We start from the raw sequence: 21,237 nt of genomic DNA on the forward strand, positions 1-21,237 counted from the left end.
TCATGTTACCACATGTCAGTCTGTTTCATTACCCACATCATCGACTGGGGTTTTAAATCACTGTGTGAGAGTAAGGCTGTGAATTTAGGCCTCCATATGTCACAAAACTCACCTACGAAAATCAACAAACATCAAATCAAATCAACAAACATCTGGCATACGCTTATCAGTCAGATCAGTCTGAAATCTCACAGTTAAAAAGTTGGAAAAAATTCTTTTCAAATCTTTTCCCGGATTTACATTCATTATAAATTGGACTGTAGCGTTGGATTTTGTTCTCCACATTTGACAGTGTTTTCAAGTTGGATTAATTGGATTAAGGTTATTAAAGTAATTTTCTAATGTTAAACATTAACCTGTGGATTTTAAATAAAAATGCAGACATTTGACATATTAATACATATTAAAAGATGCTCATATTTTACCATCTCTTTCAAATTGTACTTATTTTATGTAATTATAATTAAAATGGAATTATATTTACTTTTCAGTTTTTCTGTGCACACACACACACGCACACACACACACGGATGCATGTGCGCACACACACGCACACACACACATATATACACACTGTAAATATATGTAAATCAAGTACGACAAGATAAAATTTCTTAGGTGTTTTTAAACAAAATAACTGGAAATTTAATATATTTAATATAATTAATTCTTTTGATAAAAATAACACACACACATACACATCATCATCATCACCATCGTCATCATCATCATCATAATCGGTGATAACTCGAAGTCAAGAGCTGTTTATGTGGAATTTTTTGAGGTTGATCCTGATGTTGTCCTTAAAGTGCTTTTTCTGACCTTCAGAAGCTCATTGGCCAGCATCTAGTTCTGAGTAGAGGACCTGTTTTGGGAGGCGTGTGTCAGGCATCGGTATTCCGTGGCCTGTCCGTCTCAGCTGGTGTTTAATGATGGTGGTGGAAATGCTGCCAGTGTTTGCTTCCTCAAGAACACTGATGTTAGTGCGCTTCTCTTTCTGGCTAATACGCAAGATTTTTCACAGACATCTCTGGTGGTAGGACTCCAGGACTCTTATATGCCTACCGTAGGTAGTCCAGGTCTCTGCACCAGATAAAAGAGTGGGCAAGATGACTGCCTTGTACACCAGTAGCTTGGTCTTTGCAAGCAGGTCAGAGTTTTCAAAGACTCTTCTAAGAAAGTTTTGCAAAAGCCCCGCTGGCAGGTGCGATGGTGTACCTCGCTGTCGATGTCTGCCCGTGAGGAGAGGTGACATCCAGGGTGGGGGAACTGGTCCATGTTTTCATGGCTTACACTGTCAATTGTCATTGTTGGTGGGGGTGCAGAGGAGTCAGGAGGAGGACCTCATTGGAGTTGATGTTTCCTACATCCTCTTACCCAGTAGTGCTGCTCCACATTCTGGAATCCCATCCAACTCTGGAACTGAAGTCCCCCAGAAGAATGATTTTGTCTTCTCCTGGGATGCCTGACAGGATGTTGTCTAGACTGGCGTAGAAGGCGTCCTTGACGTCCTCTTCTGTGTCCATAGTGGGAGCATATGCACTCACAACAGTGGCCATTCGGTTGCTGTCCAGCTATAGTTCAACTCTCATTGGGCGTTCGCTGATGCCCTGGGGGCATTTCAGTACGCTGGCTAACCAGGTTGTTAACTGGCTTATCCATGCTTAGCCAATCCATGTATCCCAGGTTCACCAGCACGTTTTCCTTTCCAGAAGAAGGCGCACTCTCCCTTTTCCTCCCTCAGTTGAACTTCCTCTGCCAGTCTGGTCTCAGATAGGGCTGTGATGTCGATGTGACACCTCCGTAATTCCCTTGCTACAAAGGCTGTTCGTCTCTCTGGCTCTTCGCAGGAGAGTGTACACATTCCAGGCTCCGAAATTCATTTTTCTGTGCAAAGAAGAGATCCCACTGGACGCAGTAATCCAGCCAGGAAGTTGGTGAAGCAGAGACGATTTTCAGGGCACCTTTTCTAGCCCACTTCCCCTACTGGGGTGAGCAGTCTGGACCCCGAAAAGAGCTGCTCAGTCATGCCTGGAGGTGCTGCCGAAGGATTCTCCTGCCTCGGCCCGAGAATCCAGTGACTCAAACCTCGCCCATTGCCTGTGTGCCTGTTTGTGAATAGGAGCCTCCAGACTTCTCGTTCCTGCTCCCGCCGCCACTTGCGGATCGCCACAGGACTTGAGGCTGAGATGTGCACTGTGGGTTTTCCCCTACAGGTGGACGCCCGTGCGTGACTTCTTTTAACATGGAGAGGCTGGTGCACGGACAGCCACCACACGGTCCTTGACAGAGACAGACCAACCAGCAACCAACGCCATGGAATCCATGATAGTTGGAGGCCCCCCTCTGCTGCAGCCTTCCTCCACCTTCACAGCCGTTGTAGCCATCCGCCTGTTTGCTGGACGCCATCGTCTGCCTGCTCCGCTGCTGAAGTCTCTCTTGGGTCGCGCTTTGTCTGGTACCTCCCCCTCAACCTTAACGCCAAGGGTGATCCTACCAGGAGCTAAACTCCAGAGGGCATCACTCTTGGGATCTTTGGTACACACAAGCTTCTCTACCATGACAAGGTGGCAACCCTACAGAGAAGACACACACACATACATACACACACACACACACACACACACACAAGCCTTTATTCATATCCTAGTGGGGACTTCCCATTGACTCCCATCATCCTATCCTGTAACTAAAGAATACTAACAGATCCCTAACCTTAATCCTAATTCTAATCCTAATCCTAACCTTAACCCAAAACTGTTTTAGCATCTTTTGTTTTATCAGTAACAACAATATACTTTAGAAAAACATTTTCTCCAAGAGGGGACCAACATTTTGGTCCCCACAAGGCAGTTTTTTCAGATTAAGCGATCTTACTGGGGACTTTCAGACCCCAGAAAAATACAAACACACACAAACACACACACACACACACACACACACAAATAACTACGGAGTGTTCAGTTGCTATCGGGTGAAAGCGTGACGGGCACTTTGTAGGAAATCTTGATCAATACTGCCACCTTGTGGCAGACTGTTTTATTAGAACGCCGTTGATTTACTCAGTTTACTCTCTTGGGATGACAGCTCCGCGGTCATGCGGGGTGGTTGTTAGTCCTGGGAAGACGCGGGAAAAAGAGTCTCTTTTTACGGGCTGCCCCGGGGATCAGGGTTAACTGTGCAAGGATGTCCGGGGAGTTTCCGGTTTGAACTGGTCTGAAAAATGCTGAGCTGAAAACTCGTTTTAATTCAATGTGAACAAAGCTCGTAGTCCATTCATCCGTTTTTCATTAATGTTAATAATGTACCAGTCGCGTCACATCACGTCTTGTTTGTACACCTATCCAAGTCGACGTGGAAAGACAGACCGACCGACAGACAGATAGATAGATAGATAGATAGATAGATAGATAGATAGATAGATAGATAGATAGATAGTATGTAAAGGCGGTGAGAGACACGTCGTCAGACGTTCGGCACACCTCGATTATGTAGGATTCAACGATTCATTTTTTTTTTTTTTATAACACAAATTAATCACATTAGCAAGTCTGACCTCAACTTCCTCCGATAATTCCAGCGCGGATGGCTACCTGGCTGAATTGCCGAAAAGCGTGGCAAACGCAGATAACACAGTGTGCTGAACGGCAAATTACGTTTTTAAAAGCTTCCAGAAGGAAATTTAGATAAAGTCAAAGTTATGTGCACATATTGCAGTGATGAACTGTCTTTCCACCGAAGCACAACAAGTCTGAGGTGCCGTCTTCGGGGCAAAGCACATCTTTGCTGATGTTAGCAGTCATTTGGGTGAGATGTTACTTTGCAAACAATTTACAGGCAAGCTGTTTACATTCACCTTGTAGCAGACGTTAGTTTGTAACTGCTCTTTATGTGGTTGTCCGCTAATTAAGTCTGCAATTCATTATAGATGTTGTGGGCAATGCCAAGTACTCCGTGAGACTTTTTTACTCGGCAAATTAAGAGATTCTAATTCGAATTCAGAAATCATCAAAACTAACCTGACATGTTAGAATAAAGTTAAAAAAAAAAACTTTGATTCCTCTAACCGGTTTGTCATGCATTTCTTTATTCCAACGCCACACATGTATCAGTTTTATCTCGCCCCAAAAATACAAGTAAATACTAATATTTTGAACTTGTGATTAATCATGGTTAATCACCGCCTATTGTTGCGATAAACTCGATTAAAATTTTTCATCGATTGACAGCGCTAATGTGTTCTATAAAGTTCAAGGATCAAAGTGGTCAGATGTGCTTGCCTTTACAGTAGGCTCGCTCAGTAATTTTGTGAAACATTAAAATGTGTATTTAAATTATGATAGGAGTAACAGGATCATAGGAGCGAAAATGTATAAAAATAAAAGGAAGTAAACAAATGTGTCTTGAACCTTCCATTAAAAACAGGAACAGACTTAGTCACTTAAACTTTCTTTCTTAAACAATCTTTCTGAAACCAGAGACTTGAGAGACTGAGATCGAGAGAATTTGATTCGTTCTCATGCTTGATAAAAAACAAAATATATATATGTATATAGCGCAGTTAAAAAAAGAGGAGTTTAATCAGCGTTTTGATCATATGTTAATATAATCATCATTTTAGAACTCATGCACCAGGAGCAGAAGAACTGAATTTAATCCAGAGTGAGACAGAGGCGAGTGTGAACAGGCATTGCTTGATGTGAATCTGCATTAGCAGCACTGAACAGACGTGGTATGTAGCAGGGGAACATCCCAAACCAGAACAATATCAAATGAGAGTTTAGTCTGGGTGCTTACAGTATGACCCCACGAGGTGTTCTCAATGACAGCCTTATTTACATATTAACTGCAGCAGTAATCTGTGTATCCACCAAGTGGTCACACCTGATATGAAACCTGGTAATGAGGAATAACAAATGGGGTGTGTGTGTGTGTGTGTGTGTGTTGTTTCATTAAATGTGGTGTTACTGATACGAGTTAAGAAGGTGCTGTGTTTTCTTCCACACTGTCAGACTGTTAAACTGGTAGACTGCTGTAATGGAACAAAATGAGCGATGTTGTTTCCTGTGTTCCTGACATGGCAGGTTTATGACAGCGATGTTGTTTCCTGTGTTCCTGACGTGGCAGGTTTATGACAGCGTGTTGTTTCCTGTGTTCCTGACGTGGCAGGTTTATGACAGCGTGTTGTTTCCTGTGTTCCTGACGTGGCAGGTTTATGACAGCGTGTTGTTTCCTGTGTTCCTGACGTGGCAGGTTTATGACAGCGTGTTGTTTCCTGTGTTCCTGACGTGGCAGGTTTATGACAGCGTGTTGTTTCCTGTGTTCCTGACGTGGCAGGTTTATGACAGCGATGTTGTTTCCTGTGTTCCTGACGTGGCAGGTTGATGACAGCGTGTTGTTTCCTGTGTTCCTGACGTGGCAGGTTGATGACAGCGTGTTGTTTCCTGTGTTCCTGACGTGGCAGGTTGATGACAGCGTGTTGTTTCCTGTGTTCCTGACGTGGCAGGTTTATGACAGCGTGTTGTTTCCTGTGTTCCTGACGTGGCAGGTTGATTGCAGCGTGTTGTTTCCTGTGTTCCTGACGTGGCAGGTTGATGACAGCGTGTTGTTTCCTGTGTTCCTGACGTGGCAGGTTGATGACAGCGTGTTGTTTCCTGTGTTCCTGACGTGGCAGGTTTATGACAGCGTGTTGTTTCCTGTGTTCCTGACGTGGCAGGTTTATGACAGCGTGTTGTTTCCTGTGTTCCTGACGTGGCAGGTTGATGACAGCGTGTTGTTTCCTGTGTTCCTGACGTGGCAGGTTGATGACAGCGTGTTGTTTCCTGTGTTCCTGACGTGGCAGGTTGATGACAGCGTGTTGTTTCCTGTGTTCCTGACGTGGCAGGTTGATGACAGCGTGTTGTTTCCTGTGTTCCTGACGTGGCAGGTTTATGACAGCGTGTTGTTTCCTGTGTTCCTGACGTGGCAGGTTTATGACAGCGTGTTGTTTCCTGTGTTCCTGACGTGGCAGGTTTATGACGGCGTGTTGTTTCCTGTGTTCCTGACGTGGCAGGTTTATGACGGCGTGTTGTTTCCTGTGTTCCTGACGTGGCAGGTTGATGACAGCGATGTTGTTTCCTGTGTTCCTGACGTGGCAGGTTTATGACAGCGTGTTGTTTCCTGTGTTCCTGACGTGGCAGGTTTATGACAGCGTGTTGTTTCCTGTGTTCCTGACGTGGCAGGTTTATGACAGCGTGTTGTGGCGTGAAGGAGGCTAACAGCAGCAGCGCCGACGCTGTTTTCTCTGGTAGATGTGATCCACTCACAGTCGCCGTGTTCCCACCTGATATTCTATATTATTACACGTACGTGGGCGACGTAATTGGAAATTGCACACTGTAGCTGTCAGCAATGAAATTTACTTTCACGAAAGAGGCTCTCTCTCTCTCTCTTTCTTTCTCTCTCCTCTGTCCCTCAAAATTTGAAGGGGCATTGCTTCCTCCCTTCACAGATGTACTTTTAAAAAGAGCCCCCCCCCACTCCCCAATCCAACCCCCGCCCCCAACTGTGAAATACTTAAGGTCAGAAGAAAATGATGACAGTGTTGTCTGAGAGAGCTGTCCAAACACGCACTGGTATCCATTTCTGCTCAGTCTGGGACAAAGATGATGTGGCCGCTATGGTAACACAGACTCCCAACAAAATCTGTCGATCTCTTTTACGTGTTTATTGTACAATGCCCAAGTAACAAACAAAAACCGCTTATGAAAACTTGCTTATCAAAGTGTCTCAACCATGAGAATGGTTTTAGTATAAGATTCGAAACAAAAATCAAAACCCCTTTTATTATTATTATTATTACGATTACAGTCAACTCTGATTCACCAGAATCAATCGAAACAATGTGACAGGCAGCAACAGGGAAACATGTAAAAAAATCACATTAAAACATGAAGATGCCATTGGTTTGACAGGACAGGCTGAAATTGAAAGCACTTTTGGTGAGACTTTGTCAGGTCTGTCCCGGGTTCCCTCAGAGGAAAGTGCTGAAGAAGTCCTCGGCTGCACTGTTAATCAGTTTGGCGTCCTTACAGAACGGAGGAGGGTTCAGCATGTTTGGATCCTCGACGCCCTGGACGATGTTGAAATAGCTGTCGGAGCAAAAGGGCAGTCAGTGTGTGACAGTGAAGAGAGATGACAGTGTTACGGCAGTCTGATTGAGAACTGCACAGAGGTAACATCAGATCTGTTCCAATTCAACCGCTGCGTTTTTAAAAAACACAATTCTGTCTAATTCACTGAGTGTGTGTGTGTGTGTGTGTGTGTGTGTGTGTGAGAGAGAGAGAGAGTACATGCGTGAAAGGATATGAGTGCAAAGAGTAACACACACACACACACACTAACCTGATGATGGTCCAGCCTGTTTTGGGGGAGTAATACAGTGTGGAGATGGGTATGCAGCCAAACTCAGTAACGGTAGACATGTACTTTCCTATAAACAAATATGACAGACAGACAGACAGATAAAGAGACAGACAGTCAGATGTCAGTGTTGGTGAACCCAGCATCACTGCTATTTATGTTAATGCTGGTGAAACCAGTATCACTGTTTAATGTTTATGCTGGTTAAACTGGTATCACTGTTATTTATGTTAATGTTGGTGAAACCCGTATCACTGTTGGTTAAAATGGTCGGTCACATGCCTGCCTGAGGAATGTAGTCTGGTGTGGTTACTGCACCAAGGGCAGTGCGTCTCCTTATCATCACTCATTACAGGACTAACACATGTCATTGTCCTGCTTGGCACCAAACTCCACAGGCGCTGTGTGTGTGTGTGCGTGAGTGTGTCTGTGTGTGAGTGAATGAGTGTGTGTGAGAGAGAGTGTGTGTGTGTGTGTGTGTGTGTGTGTGTAAACACGGTGCTTTACCTTGTTCCTCGGGCACTTCTCCGCCCCAGACGTTGACCAGCAGACCCTGACCTGGACCGGAGGAGCTGCCCAAAACAATCTGATTCACCAGCGTGGAGTTTTTGGGGATTTCCACAGGTTGGAAGGTTTGTTTTAGGGCGACTTTACCACATGTGCGGTTTTTGTCGTTAATGTAGTATTTCACACCCTGGTAGGGCAAACAAACAAAAAGAGGAAGAAGGAGAAGGAGAGGATGAGGAAGGGAGAAATTCATGGTTTCTCTGAGGTTGTGCCAAGCTGTGTCTACAATAATGTTCCTTTATTTGGTTCCATTTTCTGATCCGTATTCTGCCTCCATATAAGAGAAGTGTATTTATGTGTGTGTGTACTGTGTGTGCTGTGTGTATTCAAATGAACAAACCCTCTGTTCTATAGATGAGAAACGTAATCGTGTGTGGCTATGTACTCATATTCATATCCACTGTAAAATGATGAGATTTATTCTTTTCCAAAACTCAAGTTAAAATACTTGATTAGTTATGAAGAAAAAGACATGATTGCAAATTTAACAGGGTTCACACAAGTATACACACACACACAGTCCATCTGGATGTGGATGTGTTACTTACCTCACGATAGAGCAGGAGAGCGTCGAAACCGAAAGACTGGTTCTTGTACTGACCCACTTCAAAAAAACGAATCCTCTCTCCCAGGGCATCGTAAATGTAGCGGCCGTAAGCCCAAACATTTTCAGTGGAACCCTGTGAGAGAGAGACAGAGAGCAACAGAGAGAGAGAGAGAGAGAGCAACAGAGAGAGAGAGAGAGAGAGAGAGAGAATTTTAAAAGTGTCAGTGAGTGCATTTAACATAATTTAAATGAGACTGGTATTAAAATATGATTCTTTATAACTAAACACTGTCCTATTAGAAAGATGATTTTCTTTCAGTGCCTGTTTTCAGTTTGTCATCCTAAATGTAGTTCAGATGAAAAGACTCACCAGTGACAGACTTCCCGTCAACAGAGGAGGGGCCCCTGAACAATAAGACAAGTAAATTCATGTTTATCATTTGCTGACAACATAGACGACATCCAATCATAAAATCAAAGCTACACATGAACAGCGCTTTGAAACTCTACTAATTGGTTGGACAGTAAAGACATTCCATCGGAGTTGATTATGGGTGTGAACTGAACTTGGTGCGCAGGTCAGAAGAGATAATATAGTTTGACCGCGATAAGGAAAAGAGCTCTTTATGGTACATGTCTCTGTGAACGATGACCGCTGTCACCAACATAATTAAAATATTCACCCCCCCCCCTTCCCCCTCACAAATGTTGGGCAGCTAACATACAGAATGCGATACATGAAAAACAACGGAGAACCATGCCGAGGGGTCAGCAGTCGTTCACATCTAATTAAGAAACAGAGAAAGAAAGAGGCTATGTCAAACCTAAAGGGGCTCTGAATCACAACAGTGCTGATAATACCCCTCCACGGGAGTGAGGTGGCAATTATAAAAGCCTCAGAACATGCTAAACGGTCTGCAAAGCGTTTCCTATGATAAACACATAGACACACATAGACACACACGTACACACAGGCAAAATAAACACAAACACTTACTGCATGGATGAGGTTTGCGGGCAACGCTGCGGGCTGCCAGACACAGAAGGACGGAAAAGACTAGCGCGAACTGCATGCTAGTGAGAGGGAAAGCAAATCAGACCGAGGAAAACTTTCTGATCTCGGCCTCAATACCTCAGCGTTCAGCACGACCACCTGTTCTGCTGCCTTTATAAAGCAGGACTGCCTCTCCAACCCCACGGAGCTCCGACACGGCTGTCTCACTTCCTTGTTTACGTTGTCCGAGTTCATTCCGGACTCCGGATCCAGGGTTTTGGTCTCACCGCTGCAGGCGGTAAAACCTTTCTCCCAAATAACTGTACTTTGGGAGTGTGAAAGTGCCCAGTCATCTTTGAAAAACCTCTCTGCCTGTTAAAATCTCCGTGTTTGGGAACAATGTTTATTTAATGCTGGGAAAACTATATGAAAATACTCATAATTTGTGTCACACTTTTTTGGCGCACATTAAAGAAAATAGAAATAGGACACGTTTACATGACATTACTAATCTGTTGTGAAACAAGCTATTGTGAACAAGTATACTATTAATGTTAAAATGTACAAAAAGAATGTTAAAATGATTTTTGGTTTTGATGAGTTTTTGAGTTTGTTTAAAACACGAAGCACAGATTACAGAGAAAAGAAAATTATTTTTCAAAGCTACTGTTTAATGGAAGAAATATTAGTGTTAAGGAACAACAGCACACTCATTGGCAAACAAACAGTTAAAAAAAAAAACAGAAAAGAAAACGAAAAACAGTTTAATCCAGGGACAGGAAGAAAAGAAAAGAAAAAAATCGGAACTGACAGAAGTCGCATTACGTTATGGAGGACAAGGTCAAAGAACTCAAAGAAAATAAATAAAACACTGAGCACATGACCCCTCAGAATGACCTCATCTACTTTATCATCAGATTTCTCTTCACTTCTCTCCGCAGAATGAACCCGCCTCAACAGGAAGTAACGCAAAACCCTGAACCCAGGATTCAGGAACGGAGCGAGTCACATGCTTTCAGCGATGTCATCGTCATATGATTCCCTGAGGTGTCAATCACCTGAGGAGAGGGCTTTATAAAAGGCACCTTGTGAATGTTTCTAAGCAGGCTGAAGTGGGGCAGCACAGGGCAGAGCACCCTATAAAACACAGGTACATACTGATTATCAGCTCATGTGCAGTAAAGTCAGCGAAATTTGGTAAACAGCTCCGCCATGTGATTGGTTAATCATTGACGAGTGTCTGTGGGTCAGGTGTGAGCTGTAAGGCACATGACAGACCTGCTCTCTCATACCATCAGCCTCCAAATATTTCAAAAATTGCTAATGTGTCAGAGAGAACAATAACTAAAAACACGATAAAAGTAGGGTTTTTATCCACCATTCTGTTTTATTTCGAAATGCGCTTTGTTCATGGTTCGTTAAAGTGAAAAGAAACAGTGACATATGACATGAATTAGCTATTCAATAAGACATCATACTGTCTGAAATTCCTACATACTCCCTACTCTCTCTACATATTATATAACCCCCCCCCTCTCCGTTCCTCTCTCTCTCTCTCTCTCTCTCTCTCTCTCTCACACACACACACAGGTGTCAGTGTTGCACATCCTGCAGCTGTTCCAGCAGTGGTCTGAGGCCGAGAGATCTGCAGATGTGGTTGCATTCTCGGCCATGTTGCTCTCTCAGGAATAAGTCGATCCCTTTTTGGTGAAAGTTTGTCTTGGACGGAGGTTTTCTCAAAGAGTGAATCTGTGGGTCTGTCATGTATGTCAGTCCGTTCGCTGTTATCCATCCTGGTGTTAACCAACAACAAAAGAAAGAAAGAAAGAAAGAAAGAAAAAAAGAGAAAAAGAAAGAGAGAAAGGATTACAACCTTCAATAAATTCCACAAAACTGAGTCCTAAAAAAAAAAAAAGGTGCAAATGAACCATAAGTGAACGGAGTAACTTCTGATGTTTCTGCCTGTCCAGCCAGAGGGAACATCGGAATAGTTCAACACTAACTCTTCAGAACGTAACCCACCGATTGGAACTCAACAGCTGTATTCTTTCTCTTTACACGACACAGAGCTGTTACATTCAGTCTGTCTATGACCGTCTGATGAACCAGCAAATACAATGATAAACTATTCATGTCCCATCAAGATTTACACTTTTCATTTGTCTCAACATCACGGTAGTACACATATAAAGAACAACAGACAGGACTTTATCTTAACTTAACTTAACTTAACTTCTTTCAGAGATTAACAGAGATTTCGGTCGTATGTAGTCATGCTGGACTGGGGCTGCACTTAGCAGATTTAATCAATTCCTGAGAGAACCCTCTTCTGTTTTGATTGGTTGCGACCGCTGCCAGTCAGTTCTTAAAGCTGCAGACCGCCCCTCCTTAAATGTCAGTAAGCTAAGTGCAGATGCAAACATTGTTAAGAAAGACCTCTCACCTTGGAGGTCAACGACTACCTCCTGATGGGTGGAGAACTCATAGTTGAAGTGGCCAAAAGCAATTCCATAGTCCGTGGCCATGTGATCAGTCTTATTGCGCGTGTTGTTGGTAAGTTTCTTAAACTCCCCTAGCATATACGGCTCCACTGAGACACAGCCTAAAATGACGTCATTCCCGTTCGAATTCCGCTCCAGGACCTGAAATGACCAAATTTGGATCTCCAAAAGGGTGGTATGCAATGAAAGTAGAATTTCCGACACTTTTACATTAAGTGAAACATTGACAGTGATGCAGTGAGGGAGATTTTTAGTGAGAGATTTGATGCTATGTGTAGCGTCACTATTTTGTATGTGCATTAATGTATATGCACATGTGGAGAGGATGATTTGATGAGGAATCATACTTAATACAACATTCATTTTATTTACTTCTCTTTAGCAGTCTTGAATTTCTGATATAAATATGTTATAACGGCCTAATAACTCTCCGTGTAGCTGCATACCTCTGTCTCGTAGAACTTACCAGAAGCAACTCGGACGGAATGAAAAAGATCTGCGTTGCCTCGTTTTTTTCGTACAGTCGCTTGTTGAACTCCGTCACGTAGTACTGCGCCGTCATCTGTCTTTCCACGTCGCTCAAATGAACCTCGATATTTTGGGTTTTTATGTATTCTTTCCCCACATAACTGATTGGAGACAAGACACAAAATAACATATATCTTCAATGGGTCTCCTTTTTGTGGGCCTGTGGATCTAGGAATTGATTATAAATTTGGGTTGGGACTTGAGCTGACCTGCTCAGCAGTGATTCCTGGTGTAAATACTGTACCCAGAGTGCAGTTCTATGACTGCCTTTCATCCCTAACTTCTCACCAATGAAGATGATTGTCTGGCAGCCAATCCAAATGTCTGTAGCTTTTGAATATTTCAGAGTAAGGGCACCTTGAAAAACAAGCAGTCACAGTTATGTCCATAAGCATTTTAGTGGTATATTTATAAAGGTGCTTATATTTATCAATTACTAGATGAAATGTTCCGTATCACTTACAAATCTGTTGCAGACATATACACCATGATTCATCTGATACCAAGAATGGTCTAAATACATTGGCAGGCCTTTCATGCAAATGATGTTTTGTTTCTTGTTTTTTTAACTCATTCTAAAAATAGCTGATCCTAGCTGTCAAAGACGGTTCTTTACGATGCTTGAGAAGAGTAACTGGCAAAAAAAAAAAAAAAAAAACTTACGGTAGGCTTTGTTGTCCGTCTTGAGTTGAAACGCTTTCTTTGGGAGGCGTTTTATCAGACAGTCTTGGCACACTCCTGCCAGGAGATATTTATAATCCTCCTCTGTCAGAACTTCGCTACCCATCTCACAGCCTTCAAAGCATACGCTGCACGACTTGACATCGCAGGAATCGACAACAACTGAGGGTGTGGCTGGGTTTTCACAGACAAGAGCTTTATCATCGAGTTCCACCATCTCATATGAACCAGGCATCGTCGAAGATAACATCGATTTATGGCCTTGAGACCTTGACTCTTGGCAAGGTTCCTTAGGTGTACCTGAAGGTGATGCTAGCCCTTGTGCCTGTGTATGGAACAGGCTTCCTGTCTCATTCTGTCTTGTTCCCTTTGTGTTTTGCTTTGGCACAGGGTTCGAATGACTCTCAGGATTTTCTCCGTCGCTGACGGATGTTCTTGACTCAGTCAAGTGCAGTTTTTGCCACGAGGAGCTGGAGCCAAAGCTGCTACTGAGAGACTCTGGAGAAGTTTGACTCCCCTCTACAAGACTCCAGTCACTGAATTCGGACTCAAGTTCAGTCTCTACTCCACTTTGGTCCAGATGGGGTCCGTTGCTGCTCTCGGGTATATTGTTTTTTGCCTGGGAGGAAGTGACAACTTGTGACGAAGGTTTGGGACTTGAATGTTCCTTGAGAGTCTCTGGGCTGGTGTCGTAAACAGGGCCCGTAAAATGCCCAAGATTTGTACGTTCTTGAGGGTTTTCCTGGTCATCTTCCAAGCTTGCCAAGGTCGGACAGGTTTGAGACACCATAAAGTTCTCATTCTTATTCTCATTATCGTTGTTCACCGAAGGTACTTTCTCCCATGAGGAATTCAGGTCATAACTCTCATTGGAGTCACTGGACTCTCTTGATTTAGTTACCTTCACGTTGGTTGAAGGTCCACGACGATCCATGTCTTTGGAACTCAGCCTTTGAGGTTCATCTTCAGTGAAAACCGTAGAAATCAAAGCTTGTGATTGACACGGCTTGTTCTCAGCCGAACGGCTCTGTTCTGCCTTTCCTTGCTGTTCCATTTCAGGTGTGGGTTGATGATCCATGTTTTTGGAGCTCAGGCTTTGAGTGAAGACGTCTTCAGTGATGACTGTTGTGGGCAAAGTTTGTGGCCGACGAGGCCCGTTCTCAGCGGAACAGTTTTGTGCAACCCGGTTTGTTTGCTGATCCGCACTGGTTCCGGCGCTGTCGCTGAGACACTCTGTGGGAAGAGATTCGGTTGAAGTCTCGAAGGCGGTCACACAAGGTCCAAGTATTCGACCTTCTCCACCTGCCTGTAGGCTCTCCCTGCAGGTGGTCCTGAACGCTTGACTGACAGTCTCGTGGTGTTTCTTAAACGTGACTAACATCTTGGAGAAATCCGCAGGTTTGAACGGGACGACCCTCTCCTCTACAGCTCGGTAAGAGTCTGGGATAAAAGACTGTTCGTCTGAGTTGGGGTAGGGCTTAACTTCGAGAATCTCCTTCACACGATGCACCCTATCCATAATCTTGGGGCACAAATGACTCTGATCAAGGCTCTCCCGAAAGCAGTAGGTGTAAAAGTCTTCCATGGCCCCCTGACAGGTTTCTATTGCCTCGTTAACCAATTCAGGTGAGGTGTCACCCATCCATTTGTGAGTCACTGTCAGGCAGTAGGCCGCTTTCAGGAATGTGTGAAGCTCCTGTTTGCTTGTGACTGCGTCTGCTTTTGTTCTTGTTAACAAGCCAATCTCAAAGGCTTCCTTAGCCTGGGCTAGATATGTTTGCTTTTCTGAAGGGGGGCAGTCCTGTGAGAAGCTGTAGGACAAGAGGCAGGTTCCCTGTGTTACCTAAGGGATTGCCGCCAGGAGAAAAATGACAGATTTATTGGAATATTACTTGGAGAAATGACTAACTGGGAGACTAAAACTATTATATTAATATCTAAAACCAAGTTATAGAACTCATATTTAATGTACAATACAATCTCGATATTGCATATATACTATGCAATATTATCTCTGTTTTCTTGACTGCAACAGATGAGGAGTTGGAAAAAACATAGGTACACCTCACATCATTTGGGAGTGAAAAGCATAAGATAGTCGAACAAAGAGAGTAAGTCATTCTCATCAAACACTGTTGACAACATGAATGACACTGTGACATGGTCTTTAAACCAGTTTAAAAGCACTTAGGGCACTGTCGGCCTGTCTCTGTAGATCAGACAGAAAGAAACTCACCACATTGGTTAGGACGAACAGAGAAACATACTGACTGTACACGACAGCCATCTTAGCGGCCTCTGCAGCGGTGAGAAGGCGATGAGTCGTCTGACCGAGAAAACTCTGTGAGAGAGAGAGTGAGAACAGAAAGGTCTTCATTACGAAGCCTAAAGCTCACACACACACACACACACACACACACATACACACACACACACACACACACATACACACACGTGCACACACGCACACATATACACACACACACACACACGCGCGCGTGCACGCGCACACACACACACATACACACACGTGCACACGCGCGCACACACACACACACGCGCACACACACACGCACACACACACACACACGCATGCACACACACACATGCGCACACACACGCGCGCGCACACACGCACACACACACGCACACACACGCGCACACACACACGCGCACACACACACACACACATGCACACACACACGCGTGAGCACACACACATACACACACACACACACAGAGACAGCCTTAGATGTCTTAAGGACAGGTAACCAGGGATTGTTTTAAGTGATTCATTCAAACCAAAAATGAATTGCAAACGAAGCATATAAAACTGCACACACACACACACACACACACACACACACACCCCAGGCAAAGCCTAGCAAAAACGATCCTCAGGGTAAATCTCATGTATTCATTTATGCGGAACAAAATGTATAATTTGTTTGATGTAAAAAGCACTGTTTATTTGCAGCGGAATCTCACAAAATCAATGCAAGCGAACTTCCTGAAGTCATCGTCATTGATGGACACCAGTAGATTGGCTAGTATCCCCAAAGACGTTCCAATACCCTGTGTAAAACAGCACGAATACAGTAGCATAGTTTCAGTCAGTTACACTGAACCCGTTTCTTCCCAGTAAGTGTAATTATATGTTTGTTTTCAAGCTATCAATACAGTGTCAAGGTTTAGTTTCAAAATACATTGTGTGGGCTGTAAAATAGTGTTAATCAAAGCCAAAGTCAATGCAACTTATAATCACTGTGAGAGGATAGGAGGCCTCCTGCTCTACCTTTTTTATATATGTGTGTATGTATGCATGTGTATATGCATATATGTACATATGTGCGCATGTATGTGTGTATATGTGTATGTAAGTATGTCTGTATGTACATATGAATGAATGTGTGCATGTATATATGTATGCATATATTTATGTTTGTGTGTATATACGTATGTATGTAAGTATGTGTGTATGTTTTTATGTGTGTATGTGTATGTATATTTGTATATGTGTATGTATAAGTGCATGTACGTATGTCTGTATGTACGTACGTACGTACGTGTGTGTGTATATATATATATGTGTGTGTGTGTTTGTGTGTATGTATATGTTTCTGCATATATACGTATGTATGTATGTATGTATGTGTGTGTGTATGTATATGTATATGTTTCTGCATATATACGTACGTATGTATGTATGTATGTGTGTGTGTATGTATATGTATATGTTTCTGCATATATACGTATGTATGTATGTATGTATGTTTGTATTTGGTTTTTCTCTTTGTATCTTTACTGTGTCCCGATTGATTGAGCTTCCTGTTCGTTTTGTCCTTTAAAAGCAGCCCCCCTGCCAGGTTTGCTGAGCAGAAGAGATCTATGGGATCTGTTGGGCTTCCTAACAAAATAACGGTCAGTGAATGAATAAACAACCTTTTTATCGGGTTGGGGAAGAACATAAAACCCAATCAGTGAAGCCCAGATTAACTCTGCTGCCTCCAGCCACAGACCTAGAAAGGACACAAACTCTTCAAAGATGAAAACAAAGTTGAAAGAAAAATGAAAAAATATAACTTCACTGCAATTCACACGCTCTCTCTCTCTCTTTCTCTCTCACTCACACACACACACGCGCACACGCACACACACACACACACACACACACACACAGGCAGGCAAAACCACTCACCTAGCTTCTGCAGCACCTGCCCACGCACTTGAACGCTGACGGCTTGCACGAGGGTCTGATCGCTCTCGTTTGCGTACCTCCAGCAGCCTGTGCCAAACATCACCCATAAACACAGACCAAGATGTGACACAATGCACTGAATACAGGGTTTTGCACCGAGTCTCTCTGGGTTTTTAGAATCAGTGTGTGGCTGACGAACAGATTCTTACCAGTTTCTCCACTGTTGGAGATCAAACTACTCAGGATGTACTCCGCAGTCTGCAGTTTACCTGATTTAGAGAAGAGAAAAGAAAAGAAAAGAAAAGAGAAGTTCATGTAGCAAATGATAAAATATTAGGAGAATTTTACACCCATTTTCAATACCACCTGTTATTAGTAGAGTGTGATAGTGCTCTATCAAACACAAGTTTTGGCAAAAACATTCAAAAGACACATGACAATCAAACTGAGCATGGCAACTGTTCCTGGATTAACTCCTCTCTCTCTCTCTGTCTCTCACCTGGATTAACCTTTCTCTCTGCGTCTCTCACCTGTGTTGAGGTACACACGCGCTCTTCGGATGACCACCTGTGGGGCAATAGGGGTTTCTGGGTAACGTTTGTGCAAAGCCTTGGCTATCCTCAGCAGTGTGTGCGAACTGTCAATCATGTACAGGAAACGGTCCACAAGGAACACCGCGGACGCCGCCCACACGGACTCCCCGGCCGAGATGGATGCTTTCAAATATTCCTAAAATTAAACAGGAATTACACACGGTGCAAAAAAATGAAAAAAAAAAAACAAAACAAAACTGAGATTATGTTGCGTATTTTGGAACTGTTAATCAGGCAATTTAGATCCCAAACATTGAATATCCAGTATCTTTATTGCCTTAATTTCTCCACAGTATCTTTTTGGACGTTTATCGCTGTTCCTTAATGAATGACGGACCTTATGTTTCACTTCTCAATTTGTTGTCTTTGACCGGAGGGGTCTGGTTTTGAGTGATGAGTCACACGTCAGGAGTTTAATTACCAACAACTGCAGCAGATGCCGATTGATGAGGTCGGAGGTGTTGACCTTATCCTCAGAGGTCACGGAACGTTTGTACTGCCATTTCTCCACCACGAAGGGCCACTTCATGTCGGCTGCCTCCTGCAGGAGTGAGTTCAGTTCTTTTGGGAGGTCCGCTGGAGGTCAAAAGGTCAAAAGCGAAAGAATTTAGTGGAACTTTGACAGCATGAGTCTCCTTGCTAATGTGGCGTGGAGTCTAGATGCCTTGGATCCAGTCATGTTTGTTTGGCCAAACGGAACAGGTCAAACACCAGTGTAAGGTGTCTTGCGGCCTACTTTTCTGTGTTACCCGAACAAGAGTAGAACAGGATTGAATGAAATCATTCAAAATGATTGGTAAAAACCATTTGTTTAGACAGTTTGATTTACGTGGATATAAAACAACGTTCCATGGCTTTCACTGACAGCAGGATTGATGATAAGTCTTTTTCCACAGTGACAGAAACTTGGACCTGCCACACACACACACACACACACACGCACACACACACACACACACACAGTATTCTGCTCCAAAATGAATGCGCTGTTTCTTGGGTACAAACTTGACCGACTGTGCCACCTACTGGCCCCATGTCCGTCTGTCGTCCTACCTTTACATTTGAGGAAATCCTCCCTGGCTTTCTCTGCGGGCTCCTTGGCTCCTTCTTTTGCTTTTAATAGTCTGAGGCACTCCTTCAACAAGACTGTCACTTGCTGAGTGTTCATGGTGGTCGTTTGTTCCCTTACAAATGCTGGTTCAAGGCCTACTCGTCTACTTATGCTCTCATTATGTGCCAGTCGGAATGGAAACTGACCTGAACAAGAGTGGATAGTCATTAGATGCTAAACAGTTACCCTCTACTGTCTGTCAGAGACTTTGTGGCCCACCCATCTCAGGAACATGCCAAAGATAGATAGACAAGATAGACAAACAAACAGAGAAAACAGATTTTTTTCCTATGGTTGTTTGGTTGCATTTCATTGAAATCTCTACTGGGTACTATGGCAATTTCCATTTCCATTTCTAGACGTCGTCAGCACACTTGCAAGCGGAAGGTACTGAAGATATTTGACTTCCCTGTGTTTTGGGTCTGTTAACTCACCATAAACGTGGTATTTTTGTTTTTATTTGTATTTTTAGCCTCCACAGTACTCACTTAATTGGTTTTTAAATCAGGGGATGAATTTTCTTACGGTTTGTTATTTCTGAATAGCAGATCGCTGCTTGGACGCAGTTCTTATCAGTAATCATTTTTACATTAATATTTTGTGCCAACTTATTGACTTCATTCGTAAGTAACCGTGTAAGAGCGGGATCATGAACAACGAGGTGGTTATTATGCGAAATAAACCCCGACAGGGTGATTAATAACCGGCTCGCTGTAGCAACATTATCCCTTAATTGGCATAGAACATAGAACAGCCGAACACAGAACAAAATTTGTGACTGTGTTAAATTGAATGAATAATAATTATTTTTAAAAAGTGAAAAAAAAAGTCTCGCTCAATGGAGGCCATTTTCCGCACCACGAATATAACACTTTCCTTGGACCTCTAGTGTATATTGTTGGTGGGCGTTGGTTAGTCACCTTGAGTGATTTCTGATCGGTGAGCATTACTGGTGCGCGAGGAGTATGGCATGAATTTGTAAAATCATTGACAAGACAGTTAAACCCTGGGTCAGACGCACAGCATAACTTGTATCCTAAATCCCAGCCTTTTGCGATTTGACGATCGGATTGTCTCAAATCGCGATTTCGATTTGAAATCAATTAATCGTTCAGCCCTAATATGAACACGTACGGAAACCAGTTCGCTTGGAAACCATTTGGGACATAATACCGGGTCCTGTGTGAATCCACTGCTGACGCATACTAATAGTTAGCTAGCGAAAATACTGAGTTAACGTTACTGACAAAAGTCCTTTCAGAAATATATGTTTTAATCTTGTCAGATAGACAGTACTGTCAGCAAGGTCAGGCGAAAGCAGTGGATTCACGTAGGACCCGGTCTCAATAAGACGACCGGGGGGCGGGAATCAAGCGGTCACTAGGGTTATCCAGGTGTTTCACATTTCAGGCAATGCTATGTAGTAGAAGTAAAATGAACTTAGCCTACAACATTATTACGTGTTTATCATTTTAAAGCCAATCTGAGTTAACCAAGGGCGCATTTAACTGAAGCTATACGCTGTCATTTATAGAGGAAGCATTCGATTCACTTGTGTTTCTATAGGCTTTGTAGCATATTCCACAAGCGCTTATATTCTACAGGTTCTACAAGCAAGTCAGTGCATTCGGTAGGTTGTTTCAGAGTCATTAGGCTCTGCAGATGCATTGTGGCAACAATACAACAATGTGTTAACATTAAAAAGAAAATGTACTTTTGAATACTTAAGTATTTTTAAAGCAAGTACTCTAGTACTTTAACTCAAGTAAAACTTTAACTGAACAACTTTTACTTGTATTGGAGTAATATCTGATCGGGAGTATCTATACTTTGACTCAAGTAAAGGGGTGTACTTCGTCCACCTCTGCTGCTGTCGTTCTCATTCAGAAATCGAAAGAAACGAACTGTCTTGAGAGAGTAATCGTCACTCACCACGTACGCAACCGTCATTTGCAGTTTAGCCGGCAAAATACGTGACGAACATAAATTAGTTTTATTCATGGATTTCCTACGGATCACATTAAAATATCAGCGATTTGCATGCCTCTCTGATTTAAAGCAAAAGCCCAGGGGAGCTTTCGCAATTTCCCACTTCCTTGTTGGACGGCGTTCAAAG

At 43.2% G+C, this 21,237-nt stretch overlaps 2 protein-coding genes across 3 annotated transcripts; both read right to left on the reverse strand.

Annotated features, from left to right (window-relative positions):
• Positions 1-6,691: 6,691 nt before the first annotated feature.
• On the reverse strand, positions 6,692-9,748 carry LOC115816871 (ependymin). The gene is made up of 6 exons (XM_030780030.1): positions 9,513-9,748; positions 8,886-8,920; positions 8,517-8,648; positions 7,909-8,095; positions 7,384-7,471; positions 6,692-7,130 (listed from the first exon to the last, which is right to left on the reverse strand). Exons 1-6 carry the CDS (start codon positions 9,586-9,588, stop codon positions 7,013-7,015), a joined length of 636 nt encoding a protein of 211 aa, XP_030635890.1. The 5' UTR covers positions 9,589-9,748; the 3' UTR covers positions 6,692-7,012.
• Positions 9,749-11,081: 1,333 nt separating this feature from the next.
• alpk1 (alpha-kinase 1) lies at positions 11,082-21,156 on the reverse strand. 2 transcript variants are annotated; one of them, XM_030780755.1, is made up of 14 exons: positions 21,054-21,156; positions 19,064-19,267; positions 18,432-18,586; positions 17,948-18,146; positions 17,627-17,686; positions 17,418-17,504; positions 17,162-17,238; positions 16,208-16,294; positions 15,456-15,560; positions 13,202-15,062; positions 12,748-12,895; positions 12,477-12,639; positions 11,953-12,151; positions 11,082-11,302 (listed from the first exon to the last, which is right to left on the reverse strand). In XM_030780755.1, the coding sequence occupies exons 2-14, from the start codon at positions 19,176-19,178 to the stop codon at positions 11,103-11,105; spliced, it is 3,456 nt and encodes a 1,151-aa protein (XP_030636615.1). In that variant the 5' UTR covers positions 19,179-19,267; positions 21,054-21,156; the 3' UTR covers positions 11,082-11,102. The 2 variants fall into 2 exon arrangements, with proteins under 2 accessions (XP_030636615.1, XP_030636617.1); XM_030780757.1 differs by lacking the exon at positions 16,208-16,294.
• Positions 21,157-21,237: the final 81 nt, after the last annotated feature.

Source organism: Chanos chanos, chromosome 7 (assembly GCF_902362185.1).
Source record: "Chanos chanos chromosome 7, fChaCha1.1, whole genome shotgun sequence".
In the NCBI taxonomy this organism is placed as follows: Eukaryota; Metazoa; Chordata; class Actinopteri; order Gonorynchiformes; family Chanidae; genus Chanos; species Chanos chanos.